This window comes from Pituophis catenifer, unplaced genomic scaffold (assembly GCF_029215685.1).
Source record: "Pituophis catenifer annectens isolate HBS135680 unplaced genomic scaffold, rPitCat1.0.hap2 SCAF_3, whole genome shotgun sequence".
NCBI classification, from domain to species: domain Eukaryota; kingdom Metazoa; phylum Chordata; class Lepidosauria; order Squamata; family Colubridae; genus Pituophis; species Pituophis catenifer.
This window is the reverse complement of record NW_027256883.1, coordinates 123,130,561-123,151,551: the sequence shown is the minus strand read 5'-3', so window position 1 is coordinate 123,151,551 and position 20,991 is coordinate 123,130,561. Positions and strand designations below refer to the sequence as shown.

The following is a 20,991-nucleotide window of genomic DNA, read 5'->3' as shown; positions in this document are numbered from 1 at the left end:
CTGAAAATATCTCAGATAGCTTGGGACCACGTGCCCACAATCTTTAATATCTACTATCCCAGATGGTTAGAATTCTCTTCCCCAAAATTATTTTACACCATTTCTGTGTTATGTATTCTTTTAATAATTTCATTTTCTTCTCTGTTTTAAGATACTGAATTATTCTATGTATAGTTCAAAATAGACTTCTAAAGTAATTCTAATGTAACAAATTCACAGGAAAAGAACTGGCATGGACTTAGGAGCAATCCTTACATATATTTGTCTTTGTGATGTTTCTCAGCCCTTGGCAATTACTTGTCAGTTATAATTTGAAAGTAAATACTACATATAGTGCACAGTAGGACTGTGTATGCTTCAAAAATGATTCAGAAGAAGCACTTTGGCCCTCACATGAGCACAGCACTTCTCCTCTATTCACTAAAGCAGCCTGTCATTTTTTGTGTTTTCATACAAACCTGAAATAAAGGAGTTGCTTTAACAAACACCAGAAAAGAACTGGGCTCATGTGTATTCTGAAGAGCTTCTTCTGAATCATTTCTGAAGGGTGCCGAGTCATAGTACAGAATATCTGCTACAGGGTTATATGTAAATACAGTATATTACTCCATCCTCCTATACCTTTCCTTACTCTATCAAACGTTAGCACTGACCATAAAAATGAACTCTGTGATTACAGAAGTGGACAACAATCATAACTAAGCACATTGATTTTGTGTGAATTTTCTTCATGCTTTTGTATATTTCCACCTGCAACTAGATTACCAGCAGATCAGAAAAAGCTGGCATGTTACTAGAGAAAGCCACACAAAATCACTTATTTAATCCTTTCTTCATTTGTTTCAACTCTTACTCTAAAACACAGTATGCTATAACCTGCTGCTGCAATCCTATTATATTCAGTAGAAAAATCAATGAAAGTTTCTCTTGGGGAAGGTGTTTGGGTTCAAAATGTTCTGAGGCTATATAGTCTTGCCATCTCTTTCATTCTACCTGCTTTTTCCACTGAATTCACATATTATATCCCTTTATTTAATCCTGGATATTTTCCATCATTGCACAAATACCAATCTCTTTTTTAAAAAATCTCACAATTACTAGATTTTTGTGCTCAACACTTTTCCTGCCCACTATCATTAACGTAAACCATATATGTTTTTTAGTACTAACTGGCTTAATTGGATTGAAATCTAAGAAAACACATGGTTTACATTTATCCGGAACTAGGTCATGCAAATCCTTTCATATTTCCTTAGTTACAAGTTGATAATCAAATAGAGCAGATAATTATTTTTTCCATCACTAGAAGATATGTTGATTTTAAAAAATGAATCAGAACAAATTAGACTTGTATTAATCATTTTCCACCTACACAACAAAATATACTTGGGATTAAGTTCCACATGATGTGTCTACAACAAAATGAACAGTGCTGAATGCTCTTCTTCGGGGTACCAGATTCCAACACCCAGCTATTCCTCTTTTACTATATTATTTTGCTTTTTTCTAACAGTTAACACACTATACTTGCTAAGGATGATCATGCTGTTTTAGGGCATTCAGCCTCATTAATTCTTTTCTGTAATGCATATGAGTGCATTCACTTACTGAGAATATCATCCAAATTCCTTTGGTTTCAGAAAGAGAACGTTGCCCCTAATTTCTTTTTGTTTCAATTCTGAGATTAATTAGAGTACAATTTTTCGATACTGGTAACCCTTGGGTGGACTCCATGTAAAAGGACACCTGTTTTACTCAATTTCTGCCGTCAGATAAAAGCATAGTCAGACATAGAAGACCTTCTATCTACATTGCTGCTCACATTTTGCTTGTTGGTATGTCCATTACATAAACAGTTTTCTTAGAGATGTTTATAATAATCCTAGATTTCCTACCCTCAACCCAGATGTTCTTGTTGTTTTAAGAAAAACCAAAAATACAATTTTATGTAGGACTATTTTTTCATCCCTTGGGCCACATGGTCTTAAGCAAGTAAGCCAAAAGCTACAGCTTAAAACAGACACCTATTGTTGGCATGCAGCCACCCAAGTTGTTGTCTGGTCTTCTACTATCCCCACACAAATGAACATTGAGAGAAAACATTTGTTTTTTCTTTGATTGAGCTGCAATAGGGCATGGAGAATTGCTGCTTCCGAAACTGCTGTCTTATTGCAAAACAGTATTTTCCCAGTGATAGCCCCAGCATCATCTTTCAAAATGGAAAGGAAAGTAGGATCTTTAGGAACCATATCTTCAGTCAGTACCTTGAGTCAGCATTTATCAACTTATTATTTTTATGCCAACCATCTCCCCTATAAGGTGACTCTAGTCAGCTTACTTGTTATAAAAGTATCAATGGAACTGCTTCTTTGCCCCTTGCCTTTTGTAGCAAGAAATTTATGAACTTTTCATGAACTACTGCTAACAAACAGGCAGTGAGTTCCTGAACTTACTCGTTTGGAAGAAAGTCACAATTAATACAGTGAGGTCTGTTTCTGAGTAGAGATGGATAGGACAGCGCAATTAGAGGGTTTATTCATAGGCATGACACTTTCATTTATGAAAGCACCCATGATTTCCTTTCATAGATAATAGCCACCCAGAGTCTTATGAATGAATTAGGTAATAATGTGTGTAAATATATTATAAATATATGCCTGTTAAAAAAGCAAAAACAAAAGAAAATCATTTGTAAAATCCAAATGAACATTAAAGCTACTGTAATGTGGGTTTATGCACATATTAGTAAAAGCAAAGTAAATTTATATGAGAATTAAGCAGTTTTGCCAGTGTTTGAATTAGACTACCCTATCACTTAGATGTTCCTTCATAAAGAGGTTTCATCTATAGCAGCTACCTGGCAATATTTATTTCCATATCATGGAAAGCTTCTGTTTCCTGCAGACCACATTTCTGATAAAAGCAAAACCTAGGCAAGGCACTTGATAGACATAACATCCTATGTCAAAATACTCCCAAAAGCCAGAGAAGATATAAAACCTTGGCAAGACAAATTCCCTATTCATAAAAAACCTGATTAACTGGTATCTATGACTGGTAGTTTAACATAATGTATTGGACATGTTGTCAGAAGCAACATATATTTTTCCCAAGCCCAAGATAATGTACTCCATCACAAAGAAGCGAAATACCTATTTCTGCCTCTGATTTTTAACTGATAGCTGATAATTAACTGATTTCTAGTGAGAGTCACACAGAAACATAATTGTATATTTTATATATCCTAGCACTGTTGCCATATGCTGTCCACCCCTTGAGTTTTCCATTGGCAGACCTTCCACTGGCAGGCCAGTTCCTCATCAGATCTTTATAAACATGCATACTGAAACCATATCTAAACCAAGCTTCAATTGGCTGGAAAAGGAAGAATGCCTTAAATCCAATAAAGAATAAGGGTTTTAAATGGGAGTTAGAAAAAGCACTTTGCTTTTCTACTGCAACATATGAAACAGGACGCATATACTAAATCTTTCTTTCTAATCTAGACTCTAGATTGTTAGGATTCACATCCAATAAGCAGCCTTTCCAGCCGATGGAGCAATAGATTCCTCAAAGCACAATTTACCACCATCTTCAGTTAGTATTCTCAATAATAGATAGAAGTTATTTATTAATCTTAAAGATTCCTGAAGGGGGAGAAAGAAAATAAGTTTCAATTTACTTCTGCTTTTAATCTAAATAGAAGAAAACTTGGCAAGTGAGAAGTAATCCTACTAAAAAAATATGTCAAATTTATTTTTCTCTCAATTTAAATCACATTTTAAGGCTAACACAATAGCCAGGAGCACATCCAAATTAAACAGTACACAAAAACTCTCCTCCCCCACTCCATGAGCAGGCCTTCTCCATTTAAAAGCCACCAGAGGTCACTGCTACATTTGTTTGGCAGTTCAAAGATGTTGAGAGCTAACATTTTATGATTTCTTTTCTTTTCGTTTTTTTACTGGTGGATAATGTGAAGCCTCTTATTTTAGCTGCAGAACTCAAATGGAAGTGGGGCAAAGAGGGGGGCCAGTCAAGTACCACATAAATTCTATTCAGCCAGTTTTCTTCTTATAAAAGAAGAAAAAGAAGAAAACACAATCCATTTCCATTCTCAGTTGCAATCTCTGTTCTACTTTGATGTATCTGGTTTTCTATCCTCCCTTAAACACTCTAATTTCTCATACCCAAAACTTTGTCTTTCTTGCACAAAGCATCTATCATGGAAAAAAAGATGTTTTAAGCCACTTTGCCAAATCAAAGGATTTTGTAAGATCTGAATTAACTGTTGCATTTCTGAAACTCCACATATGTTCTATTGAGAAAGGAATGGACTGATTTATCCCCAAAGATCAGCAGAACGTGGACATAAAAAGGTACTGATACCTTCAGAACTATTAAAGTATTTTAACTATTAAATACATTAACAATAGTTATATACATACTTGTGTTTGGTCTTTTTGGACTTTCAGATATTAAACTAGTGACTTGGAATTGAGGAGGGGGGGGAGTAGTATGGAATTGTATGCAAGCAGAATTAGGTTCTATTCAGGCCATGTGAAAGACTAAAATTCTCCGGAAACTAGCAAGTTTCTTTCAGAGTAAAATCAGATTGTATAGCCTGAAAGGTTATATTTCTATATGATTGTCAGATTTAATTTGTTTTATCACAAATTAAAACTATTTTTAAATTTGTTTACCATACAGAGTAATGGTCATTTCTCCTTTGAGCCAAGCTTAATTCTTGGTTATTTCATGGACTTAACCATATAGATTTCTTGATTATGGAAGTGATTTACTAAACTTCCCACACACACTCAATTTTCTATACTGTCTACACTACAAATGCAGAGAAAAAATCAAATAAAAGCCAGCTTCAAATCAGAGATATAGCTTTGTCAAGGTAACTGTGGATGCGGCTACTGGGATATATGTGTGTAAATATGATGATACATACAAGATTTCAGATGCATTATATTCAAGTATTCCCTAATCTAGGATATAGCAATTCTTTTTCCGCCTGGAAATTCTTTTTTATCTAATTTTGTTTGTGGAAGGGAGACCTTCATTTAGGGAAATAACTCCAGTTGTCTGCAATATGTCATTATATTCAGTGACATGAGAAGAGAACTATGTATGTCTGATCTATAGTCCAGAAATAAGTCCTTTATTTATTTGTTTATTCAAGCATCAATAGAATTCCAGATTAAAATTGTTGCTTATCAGAAATATTATCCCCCAAAAATGATATTTTGGGGTGTATATTGGGATGAGGGGAAATAAAGAAGCAGTCTTTCTTCAACATCAAATCATGACAAACACCTCTTAGACATTTGGATGACAGAAAGCAAATTACATAGACATAGGTAGATAGATAGATAGATAGATAGATAGATAGATAGATAGATAGATAGATAAAAAGATGGTGGTGTCTTTAATTATTACAGGTTTTTTACCCTTCCTATAAATGTGTAGCATTACACTACCACTGGATGAATATGAATTAAAACATTTATTTTCATTAACATGTAGAGTTCCAATAAAGCAGGAAAATAACACTATGTCTTTGAGTACCAGTCTTTCTTGAATCACAACTAAGGTCCAGGTCCTATCATAGTAACTTTGATCAGAAACAGAATAGAAAATAACCATATGTAGATAATCTGATTGGCCTGATCATTTCCTTTGTGATGATTATAAAATCTGCCTATTTTTACAACCACAAATAATGAAATGGGCCAAACTAATTCGGGGCACAACCCAACCAGTCTCAGAATTATTTACATCATGTTCTAGGAAACTAGGAAAGATTTAAAGAAGTATTTAACTCTCCTGTAGAAAACAATAGAAATTGAAAATGGAACCATGTATGTATGTATGTCCCTTTATTATTTTTACCAATCATTAAAGGCAGTGAACTGCCTTCCTCCTCCTATTTTCCCCACAACAACAACCCTTTGAGGTGGATTGAGCTCAATCCACCTCAAAGATGTGAGACAGTGACTGGCCCAAGGTCTCCCAGCTGGCTTTCATGGCTAAAGTGGGACTAAAATGCATGGTCTCCCGTTTTCTAGTTTAGTGCCTTTACTGGCCCTAAACTCATTGACTTCAGTCTATGCTAAATTTGGGGGGGGGCGTGTCATATGATTAGCATTTAATTCTCTAAAATTTATTTAGCACCATCTTATTAAAATAAATTTATCTGCATGGAACTATTTCGTTCCATTATTTCCTGTCACATTCTTTTGCTCTCAACAATACAGCATTCGTTCAGTCGTCGTGATTATAGCTTTCTAGCTGGAAAAAGTAGCCGGTTTGGTTTTGTCTTTATTTTTCAGTACGATTATAAACGAATGAACGATTCCAGTCAGAGTTCACACATGCAGCTATCGAACTGCTCTTCTTGAATAGATTCTGGGAGCGATCGACTTGGAAATCCTCCTGCACAATCCCCCACCCCCACCCCAGAAATAAATCGGAGCGGATTTATGACGTAATTCGGAGAAAGTTAGGAGCCGCGAGGAGCCCTGTTTTCTAAATTACCTTGCATTCACTTTTACTTTCTTCTTCTCAGAAAGGGCGGTATTAACGCCTTCTCTCGAGAGGAGTATTTGGTTCCTAAAACTGAGTCGCTCCGAGGCAGAAATGAAAGAACTGCAACAAAATCGAAGGAACCAAGCCCGTCGTTAAATACAATTAAAATATATGTACCCTGAAATTTAAGCAACTCAAGCCTGAAGCCCAGTGAAATCAACGTACTCAGAAATATCTCCCGAATTTTCCTTACACTTTTACTCTTTATATTTTATTTTATTTTTGCAGAAAACAGTGCAAACCAATCCAATTGCACCGTGGAGGGCCACTTTGCGAAGCTTAAGAGTTAAGTGACTTACTTTTGAGTAAACCTGGGAAAGGTGAGGCTGTTCAGAAGCAGCTGGTTGACTTCGGATCCCTTTCTTTCGCTCTGAAATAAGGCTGGGGCGGTGGGGCGAGGAAAGGCCGCTTTCCTCCAGAGCAAACCGCCACCGCCGCCTTAGCCCCCTCCTAGAGAAGGGGGCTCAAACTTGCACCCCCCCTTCCCCCATCCGCATTCCTAACGGAGAAGAAAGTGGGGGCTGCCCGCTTCAAAGCAAGACTAGCCCCAGGCGCAAGCTTTCCTCCCCCGCCGCCAGGGACGACACGCCCGGAGGCGGCCCCTCCCTGTTGGATGCGGCCCAGCCTGCCTCGGCGGGAAGAGGCGCCCCAGCGCTCCCTTGGCCGTTCGCCTGGCCTCAAAGCAGCTCCGCTGCCAGAGGTGCCGGTGCCAGCTCCAATTAACAGCGAACAATTAAAAACAGCTCGGCTTCCTTCTGCCCTGCCCCCCTCCCCCCCCGCCTGAGAGCACTCTGTCCCGCAGCACAGAGGGGGTTCTTCAGACAAAGCCTTCGACTGGTTCCTGGATTAACCCATTTTCTGGGTTGGTGCAGGACCTCTGGCTTTAAAAAGGGGCAAAGAGCGGGTTGCGCAGCCCCCGAAAATCCAGCCCCTTCGAGCCTCGCGTGTTGCAGCTGGGAAGGCCTTCGACCTGAACAAGCCAACAGTTAACTTGTTTTATCCAGACGGTCGAAGGCTGCTCTAAGGCGCATCTCAGACCTGCCTAACCCGGTACTAAAGCGATGCGCCGGAGAGAGAAGGAAGTAAGTCAAGTCCAGAGCCTCAGATTTTCCCGTTTTCGAAAAAGAACCTCGCTTCTGGCTATTTCCTGCACGAGGGTCCGATCCAAAACAATCAGTTTTCTGCTCCCTTCCCGCCTTTTCAGAAGTTCAAATTCGTGCGGAGCATAGATGCAACCACTGTATCCTTTTGGAGCAGGCCGAGTTCCACGGTGGATAAGAGAACCGAACAGAGCCCTCTTCGGACAAAAAGTCCTTCACGAAGGGAAGGTCCCGCGGAGTCCCTTCGGTTCTCCGCAGTCTTCGGAACCAGGGACTTTGGTTTTCAAAAAGGTGCTTTCGCAACAATAGCGGGGAAACAGCCCGCTCACGTTTTCCTGAGCATAAGCGCCAAGAAATTCATTGGGGCTAACTGCGGACTACCTAAGGATCAGATTGTGCTGGTGGTTTCTGACTTGAACGAATTTCAACTCTGCTTAAATATAGCGCGGTCACGATTCTCATCACCACAATTAGAATTTCAATTTTTTTGTAGAGTGCCATACTAGCAATCTATAGCGTGATCGTTCTGGCGATGTACTTATAAATGAAAAAAAAAAAAGGTTTTATCCCACCACAGTGACGGCATTGTGCTACTAAGGTTTTCAGATTGTACTAAAGTAATTAGTACCTTAGTAAGTATGAAAAATTGATTGTATAATTCCAAAACATCAAGTATTTTCTTACAGGGAAAATTAATAGCAGAAACTTAAACATCCCCAGAAAACTTTTCTTTAAAAATATTTCTTCTCAGAAACAGATATGCTGACTTGGTTGAACAGAACTTTTTGGCAAATAAACAAATGTAGCTTTATTTTCCTATAAGAAAGGAAGCTCTATTGAACAATTGGATTCAAAATAGCCATTGTTAGATTTGCATTTTAAGCAAATTTTAAGCAAAAAAAAAAAAATCTGATCTAAGAAGTCCCCAGATCCAACACCATGCTATCACAAACACTAAAGTCTAAAGAAACACCTTATTTTTCAGCAACTTGAAAAATAGAGTTAGAGAAGGCAAATCAGACTCTCCCACCTTGCAAAGTTGTTTTAACTTTACAGGCATATTTTAACTTGTTTTAACTTTTTACTTTACAGGCATAAAGTGATGTACTTTGCATATTTAAAAGTAAAATATCAAAAGCATATTTTCTGCCTTCATTCTACTTGCCTGAAAATACGTTTATTGTAAAATAGACCAAACTATATGCAAGGTAGGAAGATGTTGCTAAGGAAAGCAAAGAAAAGAAATACATTTGCATATCCAAATTTCCTAAAGAATTCTTTCAAATATAAAACTGAGACAAGCAGCGGTATAGGCAATATTTATCTAAAATATAGTTTGAATTCAGTGGCAGGTTGCAATCCTAAACATACCGGATGGATTCACATAATCCCCTAAATTGCAAAAACTGGATTGGCAAAACCAACCAACCACATTTTGACCTAATAAACAGTGTGAGGTTGGCCCTGTACTCATTTTATATTTCCATGTGTTCCTGAGCGAAGGAAATTTAATTGATTGAGAAAATCTCTCTCTCTCTTTCTCTCTCCCTCCCCACTCTCTCTCCCCCCTCCCCCCTCTCTTTCCCCCTCCCTCCCTCCATAACCTATGTTTCCCTTAACCTCAAGGGAACTTTCTTCTGTGCAATGTATGATCCTATTCTTCAAAAAGCGTATTTCATTTCTGGCTTGAAGGCCAATTTTACAGGCAATATGTTCTTTTTCTTCCTTTAATTCAGTAGCCTCTTGCCGACAGTAATTTCTGCCAAGATATTTGTTAAATGTTGAAGTAAATAGATTATTTGGGGGAGAGCTGAGAAACTCTGAAACAATCTAACAAAAATCCTGCTCTGCAGTTCACAAACTGGGTTGCAAGGGGGAAAAAACCTGGTGTCCAGCATCCTTCAGGGGTGGAAAAAAGCAAGCATGACTCCCAGTATATGTTTAAGATCTCTGGTGAAGGGCCCTTGAGAGATTCTCCCAAAGAGGATTATCCTACAACCCACCTGAACTGTAGCTGACCAGATCAACACCCAGAGCTGGGCTCTTCCTTTTCCTAGGCCGCCCTTTCTGGACTGTACCGGTGCCATTGAAGTAAGGCAGGGCCAGGCCGCCACCCTTGGCTGCCAGCTCGGTGTAGCTGAGTGATGCCGGTGGGTAGGAGGCTGGGTCGGTGCCCTGGAGCAGGCTCTCAAAATGTGCCCGGCAATAGACTACGTTGTCCTTCATGCCAAAATGGTCGCCTGTTGTCAACGTCTTGTTGCACGTGGTGCAGGTGAAGCAGCTGAGGTGATAGACCGAGTCCCGGGCCCGCATCACCATCTCCGAAGCAGAGATGCCCAGGTGGCAGCGGGCACAGCGCTGCACGGAGAACCTTCTGGGGAAAGAGCACATGAGTTAGTGGAGACCAGCCAAGAGCAGTGAGGCACCGGCACTTCAGCCCCTCAGGCCTGATTGACTAAGGGTGAAGATTAGTTGAGTCTGATTGAGCTCAAACCAGTTTGGGCCAAGGAAAAATAACATAGTAGTTATAGATCGGGTAAGGGGGGCATAATTGACTCAAAAAGCATCTGAGCCTACACTGCTCTTTAAATCCAGAGGAAGTGAGGAGAAAGTGGCCTTCTGGATAAGTTCTGTCTCTGAACTCCAGTTTGTACAGATCAAGCAAGGAAGGCTGTCTAAAGTTGGACAGACAAGGGGAGAATATAGGCATTGTTTAAAAGGGGGATGGACATCCAGTTTGATGTAGTGACTAAGATGCCAGGCAAGAAACCAAGAGACCCTAAGTTCTAGTCCCACCTTAGGCCCAAAGCCAGCTGGGTAACCTTGACCAGTCACTCTCACTTGGCCCTAGGAAGCAGGCAACTGGCAAAACAGTTCCCAAAAATCTTGCCAAGAAAGCTGCAAGGACTTGTTCAGACAACCAAAAGAGTCAAAAGTGGACAAAAAAAAAAGTTAAGAAGATGAGAACAAGATGATTCTTAGATTTAAGTGCTGCGGCTGTTTCTTAAATTCTTGTCTTTTATATTTGCAATCTGGTACACAAAAAAGACTAGGAGAACTTTCACAAATGTGGGGGCAGAAGAAAAATACCATTGTATGAGGGAAATTAAACTGGGCTCAACTACACCTTCTTTGTGAATTGATCCCATTGAATTTTATGAAACTTACTTTTGAAATATGCTTGGGATAAACCCTATAAATCTCATTAATTTCCCCTGGGGGAAGTTCTGTTTTCTTGGGATATCACATAGCCTCAATTTACCAGTCGGCCAAGCATATTGTGTACACCCATCCCGCGTGGTTAATTGATGGTTCAGTTTGTCCTGTAAATACTGCCTGTTTGTACTCCACTAACCCAGAAAATTGGGTTAATGGAGTACTCCATAGTGGGTCTTGCACAGTTATTCCCACTTACCTGTTGAACTCAGTGGGACTACATTTGAATTTACAAGGATTAGGATTGTACTATTACAATTAAGGATAATTCCCTACTATATTTTCATGTTATAAGTAGGTGCCTTTTCCATCTACTGAAAAAATAATGTAAGATGCCAACCTCCACCCCTACACAAACTGTTTTTTGTGTAATAAAGTTTGTATAGTGTAATTTGTGAAGCAATGACATTTTATTAAGGAAATCAATGAATTAATTGCATAAGTTTTAAGGCTGAACCACTCCAGAAATAGAAAACAAATTAGCATTTAACTGGTGGGATGGAATTATGATCTCATATTTTTAGGCTATGCCGCCAGACATAGTTTTCTCTGTCCACCAAAATTTTAAAAAAAATGTCCTGCCCTGCGCTGATGGGGAAAAAATAACCTTTTGGTCACCTTTGCCTGGAAAAATCAGCATATGTAATAATTGAACCCACTGGGTTGACTAGTCTAGTCAAGTTTGCAGTGATGCTGGGTTGTTTTATAATGGAAGGCAGTGCTCAGAAATGTCAGCTGAGTTCCCCAAAGTAGTATCCCGTAATAAATGAGGGAGGAGGCCAGAGATTCAAGCATATGAGGAAGCTCAGCCTCACATTCTTCTCTCCACTCCCAAACTGACCACCCAAAATAGCCCTATTAACTGCAATCCCAGGTCTGCAAGCATATGCTCTCTGTGTGTGCTCGGGGATGCTCTTTCTGGCTCAATATAACTAAGCTCCTTCGGGATTTCTCAGGTGGAGAGAGCATTCACCCGGCAAGCCCAGAAGCCAGAGAGAGGCAAAGCTCCTTTCCTGCAGCGTACAATCAAAGAACAGCAAAGAAAGAGGGCCTCCCTACCCATCGGCTTAGTGTTGGTCCCCTCCGGGCGAAAGGGGGCTGCATACAGAGTTTGCTTCTTCCCTGAGTGTGGGATTTATTACCACAACAAGGCGTTTGGCCTGGGGGTATGAAATATGGAACCTAAGCAGGCTCTACTATTCTGGCTCCAGATAAACGTTGGGAATCTTCTATCCATTCGCAGAGGAGCACCATTCAAATGAATGGGTAATCTTTGAAAAAGATCTGTCTGGTATATATATATAATAACCAATAATAGCACGCTTTACACTGGAACATGATCCTTCTTTAGTAAGGATCCTATGAAATTGAAATTGAAAAGTAATTCAAAGTCACTCTTTGGTTGTTTGAAAAAAGCTAACATTGGAAATAAAGCTTAAAGTTAATTCTAAGTTTAGGAATGTATCTTTTTTGAAAATATCAGAAATAAAGCTAAACATAAAGCATACCTTGGCTCCTTTCTTACCTTTAGTAGGTATAAGATAAAATTGGCAGCTCTAACTCATTCTTACTTGGAAATAGATCTCACAGAATTCAAGGGTATTTAGTGCTTAGTAAATAAGGAGCATGTCCCATTTTGTGGACATCTTAGAAGTTTTTGTGAAATGAATAGGAAATGGTTCCAAGGATGCTTGAGGCTCTGTTGGAACACAACAATAAAAATGGGAAATACTCGCTCAGCACATTGGGAAGGGAGGCTGGTAAAAATTTGAATATATCCCTTTAACAGATAGGCTATAGCCAGGCTAGTCAAAGGGCAGTTTCTCATTAACAAGCAAAGTAGAGCAGACTGCCCAGCGGGAGAGCTCCTTTGCCAAGCCTTTCCTTCCAGGCCCTAGTTAAGGAATGGGTAGATCAACAGCACTCCAACCATAACTCAGGAAAGAACACAGCAAGGGCCCACTGCGGAGAGGATCTGCAGAGGATGTGGTCTCTTAACCTGGTTACTTAGTTAACCTTTTTTCTGAATAGGCAAAATACATTGAAACATAACCTATTCAAAATGGCCTGCACTTGTGTCCGCTATTTACCCAGCCTTTACTAACATTAACACTAATCCAGTTTAACAGGTTGTGCGAATCCCTCCGCTCATGCATTCCTGACCCGATTAAGCGAACTGCATGAACACACAATCTGTAAGAGTTCACAGGTGCAATGCAAGTAAGAGGTCACTAGTGTTGCAGAGATGTTGCACTGATTCTTGGGGAAAGTATTTGGCAAGCGGCTTTTCTGGTGGCTTGACTTTTGCCCTGTCGCTGTTCTAAACAACCGGCTCTTCCTATAGGAAAAAGGCATTTTGTAAAGCTCGATGGAGCAGAGAAGGCCTTGCTTGTCAGTTACTTCCCAGCAGTAAGTAAAATCCCTGCTTCCCAGTAGGGAATCTCTGCCCTGGATTTTTCCACCTGTGCTTCTGAGGGCCTTTTCACAAGGCATCCAATTCAAAGGGGAATGTGCACATTTTCAAATGGTCTTCCACTAACCAAGCACTAATCTAGACTTCTCATGGAGGAAGTGGTGAGAAATGATGGTAGGAACAGATTTAGTACCATATCTGGGACACGATTTTAAATCACTTGATGACACTCCTCCCTTTCTTCCAATAGAGGCAAAATGTTTGTTTGTGGGGAGCAGAGGTGGGAAGCACCTCTGTGAATTGCCTTTACCATAATTTCCAACAAGGCAATTGAGTCGATGCTGGGTGTCATTTCTCTGTTTTCAGTGGGAGATAAGATCCTGATATTCTCTTATAGTGTTTAATTTTCCACCCAAAAAAGGGGCAGTGCATCTAGTTACCTGCCAAGGACATTCATACCTGCATAAACTTAACCTCAAGTAACCAAGAGAGGAAAAGTAACTGTCCTGCAAATATGAATGAATGCTCCCTAGATGATTTTTCTCAGGAAAGTTCGGAGCCTAGAGACGCTCATGCAACTCAATCATCCCATCTTATTCACCCCACCCCACCCACCTGCGAGCTGTTACCTGTAATAATCCTCCTTGCAGTAAATGCTGCCGTCCTTGGCAAAGCAGGTGAGTTCTGACTCCAAAGCCAGTTTACATTCACAGCACTTCAGGCAGCGGAGGTGCCATTGCTTGTCCACAGCCAACAAGTAGTAGCGATCGGAGATTTTGCCCCCGCATCCTGCGCACAGGGCAGGCTTCTCGGGGCTCAGCGGAGGCATGTTCTGCAGAGGGAAGCAAATGTCAGCGCGTCGGGCAAAATCTTACAAGCTCAACATCTAGGTGTACTATTTCAGCCTTTAAAAAGAAAAAAGAAGAAACAATAGCAGAGATATTTCTAACCAAAATCAGAAGGCATGTGTAACGAGCCTTAGCTAAAGGTTTATCTACACAAACCTACTGGATTTCTGTGGTTTGTATAATATTTAGTGCCGCTTCATTTCTGTGGAGACCTAAGGAGGCTAGGAATTATTATTTCTGTCCCCTAGGTTTTAACGGGCATTAGCTTCGTTCCATGTACCTGCGAGTAAGTCCTGTTGAATTCTATTATATGTAGTTCGATATAGTTAGGTATAAGCTTTTTTACTGCACAATAAATCCGGATCCCCTCCATCGACTGGATTTATCCAGCATTAAGCTCTCTGGCTTACCGAATATACCACAATTGTTCGGACTCACTCATCTTTTCGCCCTCCATTGGCAGAGCGCGATGGCTGCGTTCACACAAGGCTGCTTAAGTCCTCAGGAAACTGAGGACTGCCTAGAAAATGCGGTGGGTGAAGTCAAAATTTCTGGCTTAGATTGGCTTCCCAGAAAGGCCTTTTGCTGGAAGAAACTGTTGGATTTCTCCCAAGCCTAAAGAGGACTCTGCCTCAAGCAGGAACTGGCAACCTCCCGCTTGCTGCTTCGCTTGCCTTTCACTCCCGCACGTTGCATGGAGCCGCTTTTGCGAGAAGCCGGCGTTTTGACGTGGAAGATACTGGTTGCTGGAGGGGTGATGGTGGTCTGAATCCTAGGGATGAGTTTCAATTGTAGGGTTTACATTCTGCTCAGAGAAGATATAACCCTCGTTATATCTGGTCCTTCGTCCCGGACCAAAATAACTTTTCCGGCCTTCGTGCAGCCAAGGGATGCGCCCGAGAGTAAGGCAGAAAATCTAGCGAGGGCGAGCTCCGCTGCTTCGCTTCCTAGGAGCGCAAAAGGCCGGGTTCTAGTTGATTCCTTTTCAAAGCGCGCTTTGGGGATTTATATCTGAGAAAACCACCCCGGGACAGATTGAGATGTGAGCTTGAAGCAGCGTGCTTGGGGGCGGGGGAGGGGCGGGCAGGGAGGTCTACTGCCCGAGCCATTCACTTTCATTTTCTTGACCTGGGCTCAACTCCAGAACACATTTTGAAAAAAGTGTCAGACTACTGAAGGAAAGTAAGAAGGAAGCATCGTTTCATCTTTTGCTCCCTTCAGGATGTTGTTTACTTAAGGAGAAAAGGTGGGGGGAAGGAATATAAGCCTTATAAAGTCCTTACTACCTGGATTTTGGGAATGTCCACTAGGAAGGTCAACGGGTAGAAAGACAGTTCAAGCACGTGGCCCGTTAAAACAGGTTGTAAGTTTGTTATAAGGACTCGGGAACTAATCATTATTTTCACACACAAAAAAAAAATCTTTTCCAAATTACCTTTGCATTTAAGAGAGGAAAGAGGAAGATTTAAACCACTTGGAAAACAATTTAAAATTTCCCACAGATTAAATATATAAAGGGTTGAACCTATGAAGCACAAGGAATAGTGGCAGAACCACAAATGAAACCAATGGCTTTGGTTCTTCCCCCCCCCCCGCCCCCCTTGTCTTCTTCATTATTTGGGTTTTTATCCTCCTCTCCCCCCCCCCCCCCATAAAACATAAAGAAATTGAAATGATAACGAAACTGTTGCCTTAATGAATTTGGTCTCTGCTGTGCTTGGAGGAGAATCATAACTTTCGGTAGACCCTTACTTGTATTCTTTATGAATGCACCGGAGATTCTGGGATTTCAGAGCAAAGGAAATAATGTCCTTGTTTACCCGTCACATACACACACACCCAAGTCCCTTTTCTTGCCGCTGGGGTTCCTCGACTTAATTTAGAGTTCTGAAATCTAGTAAGAAACTGTTCTGCTTTTCTGCTTAACGCTCAGAACGACTTCAATTATTAGGCATTTTAAAAGAGAAAAATAAAATAAATATAAATAAAAATAAATCTGAGGATGGGGTGGGAGGGAGACTGAGCTCTAATTGTTTGTTCCGTTTTGTCGATTTGGCTCAGCCTCAGTGCTACTTTTTACAAGTTGTAGCCTTTAGAGCGAACCAGAGAACTGAAGCGAAGGTAAACGTTTATTTTTTTTTTTCCAATACAAGAAGTTAGAATGAATCTTCAGCAGCACCCGAATAATATAACTAAAATTAATCTGTTTGAAAGCCACCAAAATGCATAATTCTCCTCTGTTGCACTTATTTGTTTTATAAATGATTTGGAATATAAAAGACATCTGAGTCGTTTCAAAAGATATTGAACTTACTTGGGAGTAAATTTGGTAGCCCTCAAATCTTCTAAACAATTTCGTTCGGAAGCCTGTTGGGTTTAGAGTCTCTTGCCCCTTGAGAGCCCTTAAAAGCCTTCCTTCTAAACTTACTCAGAAAGCAAATGACATTGAGCCTCGCGAAGTTCATTTCTCATTTCGTGAAACTGCCCTTGAAAACGACAGTTCCAAATGCCTCGTTTTCAAAATGGCAAGTCGCAGCTCCTCAACTAAGCAAACTTTCCTGAACTTGCTTCCTAATCTTGATAGGGGCCGGGCTTGTGAAAGAACCGAAACTTGATATTCAAGCAATTGGGTGGAATCCAAACACCTTAAACACTTTTCAAGAGGAAAGTTAGCTAGGGAAAACTAGACGGGCGATCAGGGGGGAGGATGGCAAATCGCCTTTAATCAGTTTCATTCGGGAGCAACGCCTCCCTTTCCCTGGAGAATGTTTTTGGAGATCTTGCGTTGGGTCCTGCTCACCCGCCTGCGCGCGCACACACAAAACACCCACACTTTTACAAAATAGATTGGGACTGAAAGCCTGACCTTACAAACTCAATAGAATTTACTCCTGAATAAAATATCTTTATGATCACGCTATAATGCCTATCTCTGAGCTTGTTTGTTGTTGGTTTTTTTTTAAAAAAAAATAGCCCAGATGCAAAGAAACAATTGTGATTTTAAAATAGGGGGGAAAGTGGTTAACATCTTTTTAAAAAGACAACTGGAAACTACTCTTTTGACAAATATACCTGGAAGTGAGACTTTAAGAACGTCTATCTGGGCGTTCTCAAATAGGCGCGCGCGCACACACAAGACATTCCAGTGTCCCTGGGAGGTTCCAGTTAGCTTACTTCTAGGATTGGGAGGGGGGGTCTTTCTCTCTCACACACACACAAAATCCACCCTTCCTTCATCTCTTCTGTGAAAACCCCCGACTTTTTCCGCCACTTCTTACCGCTTCCCGGCCATTCATCTGTCCCGCTTTAGCCAGGCGGGATTCGGTCTTGGTCCGCCTCTCCATCTCCTCCATGATCCCCTGGATGTGGCCTCCGGAGATGCCGTGGAAAAGCATGGCTGGGGAACGGAAGGGACACGCGTTTCCTTCGGCTCGGCACCCCACTATTTCCATATACAGGCCCCAGAGTCTTGGTTTAGAGCATCCGAATCGCCGGGCGACGGGACGAGCCCGCAGGAGAAGCTTCGTGGCTCCGGAGAGAAGGCAGGTAGCAGCTGAAAACTGGGGGGAGGCTGCCGAGCGGCGACTGGCGGGAATGATCTTGGGGGTCTTTCCCCCGCCTGGCCGGTGCAAAAGACTGGGCTCCTTCCTGAAGAAAGGCAGGCAAGGAACGGGACGGATGCAAAGGGGAGGGGAAGAAGGGGAAACGAGGAGGGGGGAGAGAAAGAAAGAGAACGCAGACACGAAGTTGAGGCTTGAGCAAACAGAGACAACAATAACGAAAAAATGGTTCACGCAAAAAAAGGGGAGAGGATGGGGGGGGGAGAGGTTAAAAGACAAAGAAAAGCCAAACAATATAGGGAAATGAGAGGGATGGGGGCAGGTTAAAGCAGAGATCTCCGTTTGCTAGAAAGTTCCTGTTGCTCTTGCTTGGATGTGGGACTGCTGCTTGCTGGAGCTCTGTCCAATTTGTTGGAGACAGAAGCCAACCCAGTTTGGATAATTCAGGAGGAGGAGTCCTCACCCAAGAGCTGCCACCAGCCCCCTGCTCCTCCTCCTCCTGCTCTACAGACAACAAAGAGCTGTCAAACTTCGCCAGCCCCCACTGTGATGGGCAAGCAGTGACAAATATTCCGGAGGAGTGGGTGGGAGAGGGTTTAGACCCCTTCTTTCTATCAACGATAGGGAGGGGACAAGAGCCACCTCCCGGGGATCTTTCAGAGAAGTGGATGCAGGGGGGAGGGGTCTAGACTGTACTCCTGTGCCCCATCCGCCCATTCTCCAGCTTCTTCCCCCACCCCACCCTCTGGCATACAGACCTCAAGTTCAAATATTTTTTAACAATGAAAAAGGGTGGGGGAGAGAAATAGGCAAGGCGGATCTTTGAATGGAACTTGGTTGGAAAGCTGTCCCTGACCGAAGGGAGAAGGTTTAGTGGAACGGATAGACAGGTGGACAGATATGAAGAGGTCAGGAAAAATGTAAAGTACTGGTAGATTGACTTTCTCAGAGACTGTAAGACATGTAATGCCTTAAATTCCAGCAGAAGACTTAAATATAGGCAAAGCTTTTAATTCTAGACTTGCTGAAGGAACTCAGTTAACTTTACTTTTCAGAAAAAGTGAATGCTGTTTTATATTAATATTTTATTTTAAAGTGTCAATTCTTTTTCCAGTTCTAATATCCCTGAAGAACTTTATGGCAAAGAATTCCACCTAAGAAGCAAGAATTGGAGAAAACAGCAATTCCTGACATTTTGGCAGAACCCTGGACTAGGATGGCCTTTCTCTTTTCTTCTAGGGAGAAATATTCTCTAAAATCTCCGTTTAATTGATTTCACCCAGCTCCAAAAAGAGCCCACGAAACAGATACAATATTTGAAGATGCTAGGTGGATGGGAAAGGGAACTAATTGAAGAAAGTTAACTGAGAGCTAAGACAGATAGAGACTTAGTGCTGTATTTCTTGGCAAAAGATAGAAGAATATCAAGTTTGGGTGTCCACAAGGATAGGCGGGATTTTGTAGGAAGTGCTTTGCTTCAGCTCGTGATCTCTTGAGATTGAGATTGGCCTGCTCATTGGATGAGCTGAATGAATGATTCTGATACTAAACTTGAGAATCATAAAGTGTTGATCTCCAGGCAGGTGTAGGGAGGAAAAAAAAATAAGAGATTCTCTGCCCCTTCTGTTTTTTTGTGAGTTTTTTTTTCTTCTTGTTGTTGTTCCTTTGAGGCTTGTGTCAGCTCCAGCCCTGGAACCAGCCGGCCCTGGAACCTGACAGCTTCGGCCAACACACCATCCTCTTGGATGGAATCCAGATTTTGGAAATCACCATCCCAGGAAACCACACCATTGGCCACCTGCATTTTTTCATGGCTATTTTCTCTGCCTAGGGACAGGAGGTGGAACTTTTTTTTCATTGCTTAAAAAAACAACATTACTTTTGATTTAGGGATGAAGGAAAAGAAATTCCTTTATGTACCTGTCTATCACACTTCCAAATTCAAGAGTCAGGGAAAGTGTTCTTTGAGTCTGGGTAAGTCTCTCTTTCTTCATTTGAATAGATAGAATAGAATTTTTTTATTGGCCAAGTGTGATTGGACACACAAGGAATTTGTCTTGGTGCATACACTCTCAGTGTACATAAAAGAAAAGATACATTCATTATGAATCATAAGGTACAACACTTAATAATAGTCATAGGGTATAAATAAGCAATCAGGAAACAATATCAATATAAATCGTAAGGATACAAGCAACAAAGTTACAGTCCTACAGTCTTAAGTGGAAGGAGATGGGTGGTGGGAACGATGAGAAGATTAATAGTAGTGCAGACTTAGTAAATAGTTTGACAGTGTTGAGGGAATTATTTGTTTAGCAGAGTGATGGTGTTGGGGGGAGACTGTTCTTGTGTCTAGTTGTTCTGGTATGCAGTGCTCTATAGCGTAGTTTTGAGGGTAGAAGTTTCTTCATTTAAAAAGAACCTGAAAGAACTACAGGGCAGTTCCACAGGGCAGAGAAATCCAAACAAGTGAAATAAGCCTGCATGTGTGCACCTACTTGTGTCACTTCCTTTTCCTTTTTATTGGAACTCAAAGCCCAGGACAGCAGGACTGTCTGCTGATGTTAACTCAGATTAGTCTGAGAAGTTGAAAAAGCATCCCAGAGAGACACAGTACCAAATAACTTCCTTATTGTTCCTTTAAAAACTATATGGACATGTCCATGAAGTCATCAAAAATCTCAAAGAAAACTTGAGTTGATTTCATGCAATCAAGAGATAAATGTTGAGTTGGGGAAAAAAAGGAATCTCAAATATTCTAGGAAGTACTGTGGGGAAAATTAAGAATACAGATCTGATCCTTTGTACACTATCTTAGCCCCAAAAATGAATGGTCAAGAAAGACTCAGCTGTAAGAATGAAATGGTAAAAGGGGGCATGACTCTGCTCCACTTGAACTCCAAAACAGAATTTCCATTGATTTGAATAGAGCAGAAATTGTCATCCAGCAGAGCACCACTGCAGGAAAGTTGGGTAACTGGGCTTAATTATCTTAACTCCCACCCCCCCAATTAAATGTCAGAGGTTGCGTTTGTAGGGCTTGCTTACCCCTAGTTAGCTTTACCATGGGTGACTGAATTAATTCAATGTCCAGGCTTCTCTGTGTACTCTGAATCATAAACAGGCTGGGCTAAAAATGTGCTTGGCTTGCATGAAATTACTTAATTGTTTTCAACGTGCAACAAACCAGGGCTGCTCTATTTTGGCCCCTTCCTGTTCATTTTGCTCAGCGGGATTCTGGACTTCTGCCCCAAAGT

At 41.2% G+C, this 20,991-nt stretch overlaps 1 protein-coding gene across 3 annotated transcripts in view; it reads right to left on the bottom strand.

Moving 5' to 3' along the window:
• Nucleotides 1-17,626, bottom strand: part of LHX9 (LIM homeobox 9) — a 32,590-nt gene extending 14,964 nt beyond the window's left edge. For 2 of the 3 annotated variants that reach the window (XM_070939314.1, XM_070939312.1), the window contains exons 1-3: nucleotides 17,453-17,626; nucleotides 13,956-14,158; nucleotides 9,701-10,071 (exon numbers count right to left, since the gene is read on the bottom strand). In XM_070939314.1, the coding sequence (XP_070795415.1) occupies nucleotides 9,701-10,071; nucleotides 13,956-14,158; nucleotides 17,453-17,626 (748 nt within the window). Of the gene's footprint in view, nucleotides 1-3,176; nucleotides 3,183-9,700; nucleotides 10,072-13,955; nucleotides 14,159-17,452 lie in introns of all 3 variants that reach the window. The other variant, XM_070939313.1, reaches the window with a different exon arrangement.
• Nucleotides 17,627-20,991: the final 3,365 nt, after the last annotated feature.